The sequence below is a fragment of the Gracilinanus agilis genome, chromosome 2 (assembly GCF_016433145.1).
Source record: "Gracilinanus agilis isolate LMUSP501 chromosome 2, AgileGrace, whole genome shotgun sequence".
NCBI classification, from domain to species: Eukaryota; Metazoa; Chordata; class Mammalia; order Didelphimorphia; family Didelphidae; genus Gracilinanus; species Gracilinanus agilis.
The window spans coordinates 49,547,939-49,561,331 of record NC_058131.1 but is presented as its reverse complement, the minus strand read 5'-3'; the positions used below and the strand labels follow the sequence as shown (position 1 = coordinate 49,561,331).

Below are 13,393 nucleotides of genomic sequence, written 5' to 3'. Positions count from 1 at the left end.
CAAGTGACTTAATTCCTCCTGCCTAGCCCTTATTGCTCTTCTGCCTTAGAATCAATACATGGTATTGATTTTAAGATGGAAAGTAAGGGTTTTTTTAAAAGAAAGAGAGAGAGAGCAGGGCCAAAGAAGACTGAGAATTTTTGCATCCAAGTGACTAGAAGGATGGTGGATGCTATTGTCAGAAATAAGTAAAATTAGAGGAGAACTGGTTTTGGAGAAGAAGATAGTCTGTTTTGAACATGTTGAAGTCAAAGATAGGATATTCTTTTGGGGAGATCCAAGAGGCCCTGCTAGAACTGAATTTAGGAGAAGGAACAAGGCTAGAGAGAGTAGAGGAGAGCCTATAAAAGAGCCTTAGGAAATACCCACAGTTAATTCTTAAGAGACAGATGATAACATGGCAAAGACTAGGAAGGAATAATCATTCATATGGGAAGGAGATGACCCAAAAGATAGGAAACTTCACAAAGGAGAAGATAAATTCACCCCTAGGAAGAAACATCTCTGTGGCTTGTATAGGTTGGCCACGTATGGCCACTGAGGTCCCTTCTAACTTTCAAATTCTGTGATTCTGTGAAAGTATCCCAGAGGAAGAAAAGGAATATGAAAAGTTACAAATAAGTCAGGTAGGAAGACAACTAAGAAAAGGCCATAAGAACAGTTGAGGTCATTGGTAACCTCAGAGAGCAATTTTTTTTTAACCCTTACTTTCCATCTTAGAATCACTACTGTGTATTGGTTCCAAGGCAGAAGTGTGGTAAGGGCTAGGCAATGGAGGTTAAGTGGCTTACCCAAGATAAGAGAGGAAGTGCTTAAGACCTGATTTGAACCTAGGGCCTCCTCTGTCTGTGGGTCTGGCTCTCAATCCTTTGAGCCAACTAGCTACCCCCAGAGAAAGCTATTTTAATGGAGTAGTAGGGTCTGAAGCCAGGTTGGAAGGATGTGAGAAGGGAACAGAAGGTGATGAAATATGGAGAAAACTTTCTAGGAATTTGACTGTTAAAAGAGTGAAGAGATATGGGTTGCTAGTTTGGGGAGATGGCAGAGTCAAGCACTGTTGTTTTTTAAGAGATGGCTCAGGGGCAGCTGGGTAGCTCAGTGGATTGAGAGCCAGGCCTAGAAACGGGAGGTCCTAGGTTCAAATCTGGCCTCAGACACTTCCTATAGCTGGGTGACCCTGAGCAAGTCACTTGACCCCCATTGCCTACCCTTACCACTCTTCCACCTTGGAACCAATACATAGTATTGACTCCAAAATGGAAGGTAAGGGTTTTAAGAGAGAGAGAGAGAGAGAGAGAGAGAGAGAGAGAGAGAGAGAGAGAGAGAGAGAGAGAAAAGAGATTGGCTCAGACTTGGTTCCATTTGTAGGGAACTGAAAAGGAGCCAATACATAAGAATCAGTGAAAGATTATAGACAAAGAGAATTCAAGTCAAGAAATGTTCATTAGGCACCTTTCATGTGCCAGACACTATGCTGAATCCTGGGGATACAAAGAAAAGCAAAAAATAGTCCAATGCTTTTAAGGAGCTTGTAATCTAATAGGAGGGAAAACATAGAAAGGACTCTATGCAAACACAGTATGGAGAGAAAACACAGAAAGAACCACATGCAAACAAAGTATGTATAGGGTAAATTGAAGATAAGCAACAAAGGAAAGGCATAAGCATTAAAAGAATTTGGGAAAGACTTCTTGTAGGAGAGACTTTCACTGAGGCATGAAGAAAGCTAAGAAAAGCCAGGAGTCAGTGACAAGGAGGAAGAGCATTCCAGGCATGGGGACAGCCAGTGCGATGCTTGGAGTTGGGAAATGGTCATAATCAAGGAACCACAAGGAGTCACTGAACTGTAGAATGGAAGATGGAGCAGGAGGAATATGTAAGGGGTTGGAAGGCTAGAAAGGTAGGAGGGATCCAGGTGATAAAGGGCTTTAAAAGCCAAATGGCAAAGAATTGGAAAGTGAGGGGATGCCCATCAACTGGGGAATGGCTGATTAACTTATACAATTGTAATGGAATACTGCTGTAGGAATACTGTATGAACAATTGTGAATAACTTTTCTCAGCTGTGGCAAGGTTCCTGCTGACTGCCCTCGTCTTTGAGAAAGCCCTTCAGTCTAGAACTACCTGATCTAACCACATCCTAATCCACCTCTATGCTATTATATTCTTCTCTTGTGCTTCTATCTCCTGGACAAAACTCATGCAGTAAATGGCCATATATTGGCTTCTTTCCAGTAAAGGAGAACGACTACTCCTGAGGCTGAACCCAGCATCCTTTTCAGCAGCTGCAGAAGGCTGTTAGCTTTTCTACTCTAAACAAAGGATCACTCCTGCTTACCACTGGCCCACTACTAAAGCTATGAATTAAAATTTGACAAACATTTATTAAATCACCTACAATGTACCAGGCAGAGTAATAGGCACCTGAGATATGAAGATGAAAAATGGCATAGTCTCTGCTTTCTAGGAGGTCACATTCCACTGGCATGTAAACAGATAAGCATATTATAAGGTAATGTCTGATAAGGACAAAGAGGTTAGAGCAGACCAAGTGCTCTAGGGACATCTGAGGAAAGAGAAAAAAATGCTTTGGGCAGGAATAAGAGGGAAGGGGTAGGGAACGCAGTATAGTGGAGTTGGGACACGAGCTTAATATTAAATGAGAATAAGAAGCAGGGCAGCTAGATGGCACAGTGAAGAATGTACCAGGCTTGGAGTCAGGAAAGCTCATCTTCCAGGGTTCAAATCCAGCCTCAGACACTTACTAGCTGTGTGACCCTAGGCAAGGCAAGTCACTTAACCTTGTTTGCTGAGAGAGAGAGAGACAGAGACAGAGAGAGAGATAGAGACAGAGAGAGACAGACAGAGAGAGACAGACAGAGAGAGAGACAGAGATAAAGACAGAGGCACAGAGAGACAGACAGAGACAGACACAGACACAGACACAGAGAGACAAAAAGAGAGAAGGCTCACCTGAGAGATGAAGCTGAAGGAGAACATTCTAGGATTGTGCAAATATAGAGAAGTGGGAGATGGCATGTCAAGTTTGGCCAAAAGCTAGTTGATTTGTTTTTTTTAAACCCTTACCTTCTGTCTTAGAATCAATACTGAGTATTGGTTCCAAGACAAAAGAGTGGTAAGGACTAGGTAATGGGGGCTAAGTGACTTGCTCAGAGTCATAGAGCTAGGAAGTGTCTGATTCCAGATTTGAACCCAAGACCTCCCATCTCTAGGCCTGGCTCTCAATCCATTGAGCCATGTAGCTGCTCCATGTCTTAAATGTATGGTGTATAAATTATACTAGGGTGAAAAAAAAAGCTGAAAAGGTAGGTCAGAATCAGATTGTGGAGGGCCTTAAATGCTAAATGGAGGAGTCTACATATTATCCTAGAAGCAGCAGAGGGGCACCAAAGTTTTTTAAGCTTGGTCAGACCTTTGTATTTTAGGAATATTCTTTTGGTGTCTCTGTAGATGATGCATTGGAGAGGAGACTGGAGGCATGAAGTCAGTTAGGAACCTAGAGCAATGATCCAGGCAAGAGGCAATGAAAGTGAAGACAAGAGAGGAATGGGAGAGGATGCATCAGCAGGATTTGTCAATGGATAGCTCTGGGGGCTTGGAGACGGAGGGGAGGGAAAGTAAAGACTCAAACAGGACCTTGAAATTTTGAGTCTTTAAAAAAAAAAGGGCAGTCTGGAGGAAGTGAGAGTTTAGGGGAAGAGGTGAGTTCCATTGAGGGCACTTTCAGTTTGAGATGCCTGTGGGACGTCCAGGAAATAGTTATAGATACAGACCTGGAGTTCAGGGAATAGATCAAGACTGAACATATATATTTGGACATGATCTGAATGAATTAAAGGACCAAGGGAGAAAGTGTTAAGGGAGAAGGGGAAAGGCTCTAAAAGAGAGCTTTGGGAATTACTCATCCTTTAGGGGCAGGGAGAAAGGAAGGCAAGGCAAGACAAGGCAAGAGGCATTTTTAAGCACTTACATGTGCCCAGTACGGTACTAAGCAGTGAGGACACAAATACAAGCAAAAATATAGTCCCCTGCCCTCAAGGAACTTACACTCTAATGGAGAAAAACAACACATAAATGGATACTTGCAGCTGGCAGGACAAGGGAGCAGGAGAAAGCACATGGTGGTGAAGTCATAAGAATCAGAAGCAGAGCCAGGAGGGGAATGAAAATCATCTTCAATGCCTCTATCCCAACCCCTGCATCTTTTCTCCCTCCCAGCCTCTAGCCCCAGCACTACCTTCTCCCTCAACCTCAATCCCTGGGACCCCTATCCCAATCCAGACCTCCCTAAACTGTGACTCCTCCATGGAGTGATTTGAACATTCAAGCATAACCACATGGGGCTCTTGCCCTTTTAGAGACACAAGCCCAACTGATAAGCCCTTCCCCAATTCCAGTTATTTGAGAGAGTTCAAAGGAGATAAAAACAACAATCTAGAAACTCAGTAGCATCCGACAATCCTGGGAGGCAGCGGGAAACATTTGGGGTCCTTAGTCCACTGCCTGGGACCTTCTCCCTCAGCTGAATCAGCAGCCCCCAACATTCTTGTTGTGCTCCTTGTTACTGGCTAGCTGAGGCACCAGACAGTAATGAAAATTAGTTTGAAGTGACACGAGTAGAAAGGGGAGGAAAAGCGGTTTCATCCTATGTTTATATGTATTCCATAATTGTTTCTGGGGCCCCTATAAGTACAAAATTCTTACAAGCAAACTCATTTGAGTTCATATGTTAATGGAGGAAAATGAGTTAATCATCCCTCCAGCCTCATTCAGAGAATTATATTTATGGTTGAGAGGCTGAGGAGACACTCCTGGGCTACAAATAGGTCCCAAATGCACAAGGAAGATGTCCTTTTTTTTAATTAATTTTTTATTTTTATTTTGAATTTTTTCCCATAGTTACATGTTTCATGTTCTTTCCCTCTACCCCAGCCCCCCTAACCCCCTCTTAGCTGATGCACAATTCCACTGGGTTTTACATGTATCATTGAGGAGATGTCCTTTTGGATCAGAGTAGAAAGGGATCTGAAAGGCTGGATACAGCTCTGGTGCCTACTAGAGATGGAGGCCAAGAGTTGAAGGGTTTGCCTGAAGGTGGAGGGGATGACCTCTCCTTGTCTAGACAGTGACTAGTTTAATAAAGAGCCTCATATCATATATTAATAATAGCTAGGGGACAGCTAGGTAGCACAGTGGATTGAGAGCCAGGCCTAGAAATGGGAAGTCCCGAGTTCAAAACTGGCCTCAGACACTTCCTAGCTGTGTGATCCTGGGCAAGTCACTTGACCCCCACTGTCTAGCCCTTACCACTCTTCTGCCTTGGAACCAATACACAGTATTAATTCTAAGATAGAAGGTAAGGGTTTAAAAAATAAAAGTTCAAAAAACAAATTCAAAAAATTTATTTAAATAGCATTTATATAATATTCTAAGGTTTTCAAAGCACTGTACATTGTTATCTCATTTAAGCCTCATAATAAATTTTAATTTAAAAAATTTTAATTTTTAAAATGTAATTTAATAACATTTAAGCCTCATAATAAAATCATGATTATCTCCATCTTTACACTTGGAGAAGCTGGGAGTGAGAGGGGTCGAGGCATCAGAGCAAGTGTCTAAAGTGGGGCCTAAATTTGATTTCAAGTCTGGCACTCTTACTCCCTGTGCCACCTTGAGGCCTCGTGTATGAGAGTCAGTTGAAGAAACTGGGGATGTTTGTCCTGGAGAAGAAAATATCCCAAGATAGGAACATAGTAGCTGCCTTCAAGGATGCCCTGTGCAAGAAGGATTAATCCTGTTGTAAAGTCAATCCCAGAGGGCAGAACCAAAGGCAATAGCCTCGGTGGCGGGGAGTGGGGGGGACGAATGTTACAAAAATGAGGATTTGGGATCCATGTAAGTAAAAACTTGGGAATTCATTATACAACTAGTGGAATGGGTGGCCCCAAGAAGTAGTGACCACTAGAGGTCTTCAAACAAAGTCCAAATAACTGTCAACAATGTTGGCAGTGGGAAGAGTGAGGGTAGTGGGCTCTCTCTCAGAACATGGGTTGAACTCCTGACCCACCATGATACTACAGTGATGTTTACTTCTCTTTGCCTTCTCCTGGCACCTTCTTTCCCTCTCCAGACACAATGATCTACCATGGCAAATACTGAAAAAGTTCAATGGCCAGCTGCAGAGGAAGGATGCCGACCTGAACCTCCTGGAGGGCACACACACCAATATTCCCAAGCTGAAGGCTGGCTTTGTGGGCGGCCAGGTATGGGGAAGGAGAGTTGGGCCTTTGGCCTTTGGCCAAGGCAGTCACATACTCAGCACACAGATCCCACTGGAAATATAGGGAAGAATATTGATATAGAGGCTGCTGCCACAGCAGTCACCAGCTTTCAAAAGCAGGACACTGTCCAGTAGGGACAAGTTCCCTAAGCATCCTTCCAAGCCTTGCCTGTGCCTGCTGCTGGCTCCCTGCCCTGGGCAACACTGGGCTTGGTTGGACTCTCAGTGTTCTGAGACCAGCCTCCAGCTCCCCTCCTTTTGATATCTGCTGAGATCTAGGTGCCAGACATCCTCAAGCGGCCCTCCACGGCAAGGCCTCCCGCCCCCATGTTCTGGCCTCTTTTTGAACCTCCTCCTGGCCCCCTTTCCCTTCATCCACCCCCTCAGGGTCCCATTTCTGAGACAGAGGGGTATGAATTTTAATCAGAAAAACAATCTTTTCTAATGTGTTGTTTCTCCCTGGCATCATATTGCCTTATTAACTCAATTATAATCTACATGTCTCCAGAAGGCCCTTAAGGAACAAATCACACGGTGAGCTTTTCAGTCACAAAGATATTCTTGCCTGCCTGGGTGGCTGGGGTAGTGGAAGTCTTTTGGGATTTAGGAGATCATTCAGGGTCTCCATCCCTACTGACTATACCACTTAGGAATAAGGATGGCCCTGGTTCACAGGAAAATCATGGGATCTAGTCCAACGCCTTTATTTTAAAGATAAGACTGAGCCCAGAGAAATTTGGTGTTGCCCATGACGGTAATGCAAACAGAGGCACTTATTAGGGATGAAATACAATGCCCCTAGACCCTACTTAGATCAGAGACCTGGATCAGAACAGGTAATGCTTCAGATCCAGTGTCCCCAAATCCAGCAAGAACCTGGCTAGGGCAGGAGCTCCTCACCCTCCTCACACCAGCTTCCCTAGACCTCCTCCACAGTTATCTCTCACTCTGGAATGAGGAGCCACTGGGTGTTCCCCACCCCCCAATAGCTCGCCAACACCTTCTCTTCTTTGACTTACAGTTCTGGTCGGCTTATGTCCCTTGTGAGACCCAGAACAAAGATGCAGTGAGGAGAACCCTGGAGCAGATGGACCTCATTTCCAGAATGTGCAAGCTATATCCTGAGACTTTTCTGTGTGCCACCCGCAGCACAGGTGACTTCTACCAGCCCCATTCTGCCCCTTCCCTCCCAACACTCCCTCACCACCCTCAAGGGCCACCCTTCTACCTTGTGTAGACACAAGAAATGCCTCTCCAACTAAGCTGATAAACTCGTCTGGAAATACCACCATGGCAGGGGGTGGAGAACGCGGGTGTCCCTCTCCAGCTTTGGCTCTGGTAAATCGCTTCATCTAACCACGGGGCACTTGGAATCATCCAGGGTGGGCAGTAAAAAGGACCTTCACTGGGCCCCACAAGACCCCTTTGCAATTTACCCCCTTACAGATATCACGCAGGCCTTCAAGGAGAAGAAGGTGGCCAGTCTGATTGGCGTAGAGGGTGGTCACTCCATTGACAGCAGTCTAGGCGTCCTCCGAGCACTGTACCACCTGGGCATGCGGTACATGACCCTCACCCACAGCTGCAATACACCCTGGTAAGAGACTGGCCCCGCTGATCCCTGGGACAATGTTTTGGTCCTAATTCCTTGCCATTCGTTTTTCAATTTAATTTTTTTCAATTAACAAAATTTTTCTTTCTCTCCTACCTGCCCCTCCCCTTCTGATACACTGAACAAAAATAAAAATAAGACCCTTATAACTAATATGTACAGTTAGCTTTGCCTTTCATCCTCAGTCCTAAGCTGGTTCTATTCGCATGATCTCTATTCTGAAGAGGGACAGCAGGTGTTGGATAGAGCCCTGCATGTCTTCTGGGATTGCCTTGGCTCAGGCTCCTGGCTGGGCTTTGGGGAGGAACGGAGAGGATTTGAGGTTGGAAGCAAAACGGAGCTAAGGAATGTGCAGGGCCATTCCACAGGCTTTAAGCTCCCCTTAGCCTCCCTCCTCACACGATTCACAGGCCTTCTGCCACCTTCTTGCTATGTGACCCTGAACAAAGCGTTTAACCAGCAGGTCAGTTTGCTTGCTGGTTAAATAAGGGTCAAGAATGACTCCCCAAGCTCCGGGGAAGCCAAAAGGGCCAATCTATGCCCTCTGGGACTTTCTTTGCTGTCTTAGGGCTGACAACTGGCTGGTGGATAGAGGAGATGACAAACCCCAGAGCAATGGCCTATCGAAATTTGGAGAAGTAAGCAAAAACGGGACCTGATGGGCAAGGGCACTCTCCTCAGAGCAAGGGATGTGCAGCAGGGCCAAGAGGTAGATCTTGAGCCAAAGAGATCACGGAGTCGGCCCTTGAAGTGAGGAAGCTGGCCGGCTGGGGACCAGAAAAGCCTGGGGCTTCGGTGGGTTCAGTCTCTTCCCCGAGTCTGAGCATCAGAGGAAACGAGGACCACCTCTTCCCTCTGCAGGAGGTGGTGAAAGAAATGAATCGCCTGGGTGTGATCATCGATCTGTCCCACGTATCGGTGGCCACCATGGAGGCTGTGCTGTCCTTGTCCCAAGCCCCTGTCATTTTCAGCCACTCTTCTGCCTATTCATTGTGTCACCATAAACGAAATGTGCCGGACCACATCCTCCAGCTGGTGGTAAGAAGTGGGAAAGGGCCCTAGGGGTGATGGGTAGGTGGAACCCCCACCCAAACCCAGTCACCACATTCTTCTCTGTAGCCTGCTCCACATGATAGAGCGAGTTAGAGAGGGAACCTAGAGTTAGGGAGACGAGTTCAAATCCCTCATAAGACACTAACTGCCTAAGTGACTGGGCAAGTTGCTTACCATGTCTCATCCTGTTTCCTCATTTCTCTAGTGAGTTCTACCAGCCCTGGCTAGGTCTGTTCTTCTCCTTCTCTCAACACTCCCTCACTGTACTCAAGGGCCACACACAAACATTTTACTTAGAGACAGAGCTTTGTAAACCTTTAAAGTACAATATATTATGAACACTAGGAATTTCAGAAAAGTATGCTGCCAGCCCAGCCACCCCAGGTTCCCTGCTCTATGTCTAAGTTTAATATTGGGAGCAGCTGGATGGCTCAGTGGATTAAAAGCCTAGAGATGGGAAGTCCTGGGTTCAAATTTGGCACCAGACACTTCCTAGCTATGTGACTCTAGGCAAGTCACTTAATCCCAATTGCCTCCCTTTACCACTCTTCTGCCATGAAACCAACACACAATATTGATTCTAAGATGTAAGGTAATGGTTTAAAAAAAAATGAGCCAATATTCCCTAGTCACTTTCCACTAGGAGATACTGCTACTTCGTATTTTGGAGTACATTTTACACACCATCTCATTTGATTTTCCCAACAGTCCTATCATAATACCAGATAAATGAATAGGTTCAGAGTGGCTAAAATTGCTTGCTTAAAATTACCCTTAGGGGAGCCAGGATGCCCTTTCTTTGACCAGTCATCAGTGAGACTTACAGGGGCCAAAGGATGAAAATTCAGACTACTCTAAAGTAAAAATATCCCATAAAATTCAAAATACTCTAAAAAGGAAGACCTCTTAAGAAATGCTGGTCTTCCCCTAAAATCTACACCTGCCCTTCTACAATTCAAAACTGGACACATACATAGAGGCACCTCTTTCTGAATAGAACAAGACCAGAAGTCTGGTGATGGTGAATTTCTACAACGAGTACGTTTCCTGCCAAAAGGAAGCTAATCTGTCTCAAGTAGCAGGTGAGTGTGTCTATAGTTTCTGAGGGCCAGAGAAGGGGGGCAGAGTGGGCCCCAGGTGCCAATGACCCACTCCTACCTCTCCCTGGGCAGATCACCTGGATTATATCAAGAACATTGCTGGTCCAGGAGCTGTAGGCTTCGGTGGGGACTACGACGGTGTTGATAAGTAAGAAAAAGAAAGTTGTCCTGACCCCACAGAAAAAAGAATTTCAGAAAAAGGTCAAATGACCAAGCCTTCCAGTAGCCAGAGCCTTTGCTTAAAGCAGGATACATCTCACTTCTCCATTTCTTGCCTGACCTATATCAATCTTACCTCCACTATTCTTCTCCACTGTGACCTCCTTTCTCTCCAAAGGAACCTACCTAGCTACGCCTAGATTCAAGGCAGAAAAGATATAGAACTGCTTTTCTCTCCATGGACTATTTGTAGCCATGAAGCTCAGCTGGTTAGGCCAAGATGTTAATGAGATTAAAGTCATAGGTCCAATCCCTGTTGTCAGCAATTTAGCAATCTTCCTCCAAACAAAGCTTTTCTACACATATGCCTGATTACAAGGAAACTGGGAGAGACTAACAAAGTAAAACTGTCTCCTTTCCTGGAACCAGAAAGTGGGATTCTAAGAGTTGGGCCTACATAATCTTTAGATATGAAAATGGCAAGGATATGCATCAACTGCCTGCAGGGTAATGATAGCATGCCTTGAGAGTCATTCCCATTCTCCCGTCACCCCCAAAGTAGTCATTTCTCCTCCCAGTCTTCCCACAGGACTACAGAATGTTTCTGGTTACCCAGACCTGATAGCTGAACTTCTTAAGAGAAAATGGACAGAAACAGAAGTGAAAAACGCCTTGGCCGATAACTTGCTAAGGGTCTTTAGAGAGGTGGAGCAGGTAAGATGGGAGCAGATAAAGGACAAGGCTAGCCTTTGGCAAAAATATTGAATCCCTCTTTCCCCACACGCCTTTTACATCTTTCTACTTTTCTTCCAGGCAAGCAGTAATAACACTCTGCCTAATGAGAACGTCATCGAATTTAGTGAGATGGAAAGTCATTGCAGGACCTCCTATGGCTATCCTGACCACAGCCAGCAGCACCGGCCTGGAGCTCTACCTGTGGTCATCACTCTTCCTCTCCTTTACCTGTGGCTGCTCTGACCTCTCTAGCCCACTGCCACCCCTCAATTCCCAAGCTGCCAGGAGGGGTCAGGATGACCTCAGGGCTGGCTCTAACCCAAGACCACCAAGAGGGGCCAGCCCCATCTCCAAACCAAACTCCACTGGATGTTTCTACAGACAGGAGGATGATCCCATGTGTGATCAGCATAGACCTGCTCCTTCCTCAGCTGTTACCTCAGATATAGCAAAGGGAAGACTCTAACCTATGGACAGCTGGTAAATACACACACACACACACACACACACACACACACACACACACACTGGACAAAAAGAAAATTCAATAAAAGCTGCAGTCACTGCCATTTGAAGTACTATAACATGTGCTCTTCTTCATACCACTACCACTACTAAACTGCAGGAAGAGGTAAAAGCAACTTGACCAAAGGTCAGAAGACAGAAGTAATAACTTTGCTTTCTTTTGACCAGATGGCCCCAACCAAGTCAGTTAATCTCCCCTAGCAATAATAGTAATCCCCTAGAAAATGTAGCTCAAACCTCAGTCTCTCCAAAATGCTCTAAGGATATATGCTGTTATATAAAGCACTTTGTAATTTCCAGGAAGTCTTTATGAATGAGGGGGTAGAGGTGGGGAGTGGCTAGTATTGATTAGGAAATCAGGCAATCTGGGTCCAAAACCCAGGTTTTTCATCTACTCTTTATGACTTGGATAAGCCATTAAACCTGGGTCTCATCTTCCTGCTCTCTTATGTAGGGATAGTGCCTGTCCTGACTACCTACAGGTTATAAGGATCAAAACAAAACAAAGGGGGGGAGCTTAAAAAATTATAAAGCACTACTACACCAAAACTATATGGGTTGGAAAGGGGCTATTATAAACTTGGGCCCTCAAAATCTCCAGGCAATAATCAGCAGCAAAATGCTGTTCCTAAACACCTGTGCTCATTAGCTTCTGATAACCACCTTTATAGGCTAGAAAATAGATGATTTCAAGCCCTTGACTGCCACTAAAATAGCTGACCTTGGGCAAATGACTTTCTCTCCCTTATCTTTAAAATAATATAAAATAATAAAATAAGAGGGTTGGTCTCCAAGACTTCTAGCACTAACATTTTAGGCTTCTAGGATGCTATCAAGAGAAGAATCAAGTCTATGTGAAAGCTGACTCTCAGTCCATCCTCAAACTGGATCCATAAGTTGATATACTAAGGTAGGGGAGGGAGTCATAGATACAAAGCTATTAAGGGACTTTTCAAGAACCTCACTCTGAATTGGTAGAGCACCAGGAAGAGTGAATCTCAGAATCCTCAAGTCTAGTTCTTCATCCTCAATCAAGCCGTGGATGGCTCAGTTCCATTGCTAGAACAAAAAGGACATTCTTGGGCCAATCAGTGAGAGAAGGCAAAAGATCTAAGGGAGCAGTTGTTACCAACACTTGGGTACTGATCATTTTCAAAAGTATTACAGACATTTGCAACAGGTACCCCAGGCAAGGGATTACGGCTAGATATTTTTAGCTTCCCATTTTGGGTTGGCCCCAAATGTAATAACAAAAAACTTATATGTACTATGACACCAATGAAAGGCTGTGAAGCTTCAGGAAAAAGACATCAGGAGGCCTCGGATCCTCTTTCAAATCCTAGCATGCCTTCACCAGATAAGGCCTCACTGTCTGACATGTTTCCTTCCCCGTGAGCACAAGGTTGGCAACAGAGTACTAAAGCAGTCTGATTCTCAAGGGCTTTGGGTTCCAGCCTTCCTAGGCTGTATTTTAGCATCTCCTATAGTTTTAAGACCAACTGGAATTGTCAACATGCTGGCCCCTTCCTCAAGCATCCTCTTCCAGAGAATCTAATTCTTTCAGGAAGCATATGCAGGGCCAGTGTTAAAAGGGCAAAACAATATGCTTTCTATCTGGTGGTTTTTCACACAATTCTGTCCATGGTACTTTCCTGGCACGGGGCTCAAAATATCCTGGGCATTTTGTTTCCTAACTACAGGGACAACTTGCTTGGTGGAGAAAGGGCACCCTCTTGTGGGGCAAAAGGTAAAAAACACATCAAACTTCTGTCATTGGAAGAACACCTGGTTCCTAGGTAGGTTCTTGACCTGGAAAGGACTTTAGGATGTAGTTACACCTAGTGATTAGAAGAATCTCACTTGTTTTTAAAGGCCATATATAGGTGTCTTCAACCCACTGAGGCTACT

The 13,393-nt window shown here is 44.9% G+C and overlaps 1 protein-coding gene across 3 annotated transcripts in view; it reads left to right on the top strand.

The window, feature by feature from the left end:
• The window catches only part of DPEP1 (dipeptidase 1), a 44,036-nt gene extending 32,498 nt beyond the window's left edge, over positions 1–11,538 (top strand). For all 3 annotated transcript variants that reach the window (XM_044663164.1, XM_044663162.1, XM_044663163.1), the window contains exons 3-11: positions 6,152–6,284; positions 7,323–7,455; positions 7,748–7,898; positions 8,482–8,551; positions 8,775–8,951; positions 9,964–10,048; positions 10,139–10,214; positions 10,804–10,939; positions 11,039–11,538. In XM_044663164.1, coding sequence (XP_044519099.1) covers positions 6,152–6,284; positions 7,323–7,455; positions 7,748–7,898; positions 8,482–8,551; positions 8,775–8,951; positions 9,964–10,048; positions 10,139–10,214; positions 10,804–10,939; positions 11,039–11,203 — 1,126 coding nt within the window. In that variant the 3' untranslated portion in view covers positions 11,204–11,538. The remainder of the gene's footprint in view (positions 1–6,151; positions 6,285–7,322; positions 7,456–7,747; positions 7,899–8,481; positions 8,552–8,774; positions 8,952–9,963; positions 10,049–10,138; positions 10,215–10,803; positions 10,940–11,038) is intronic.
• Positions 11,539–13,393: the final 1,855 nt, after the last annotated feature.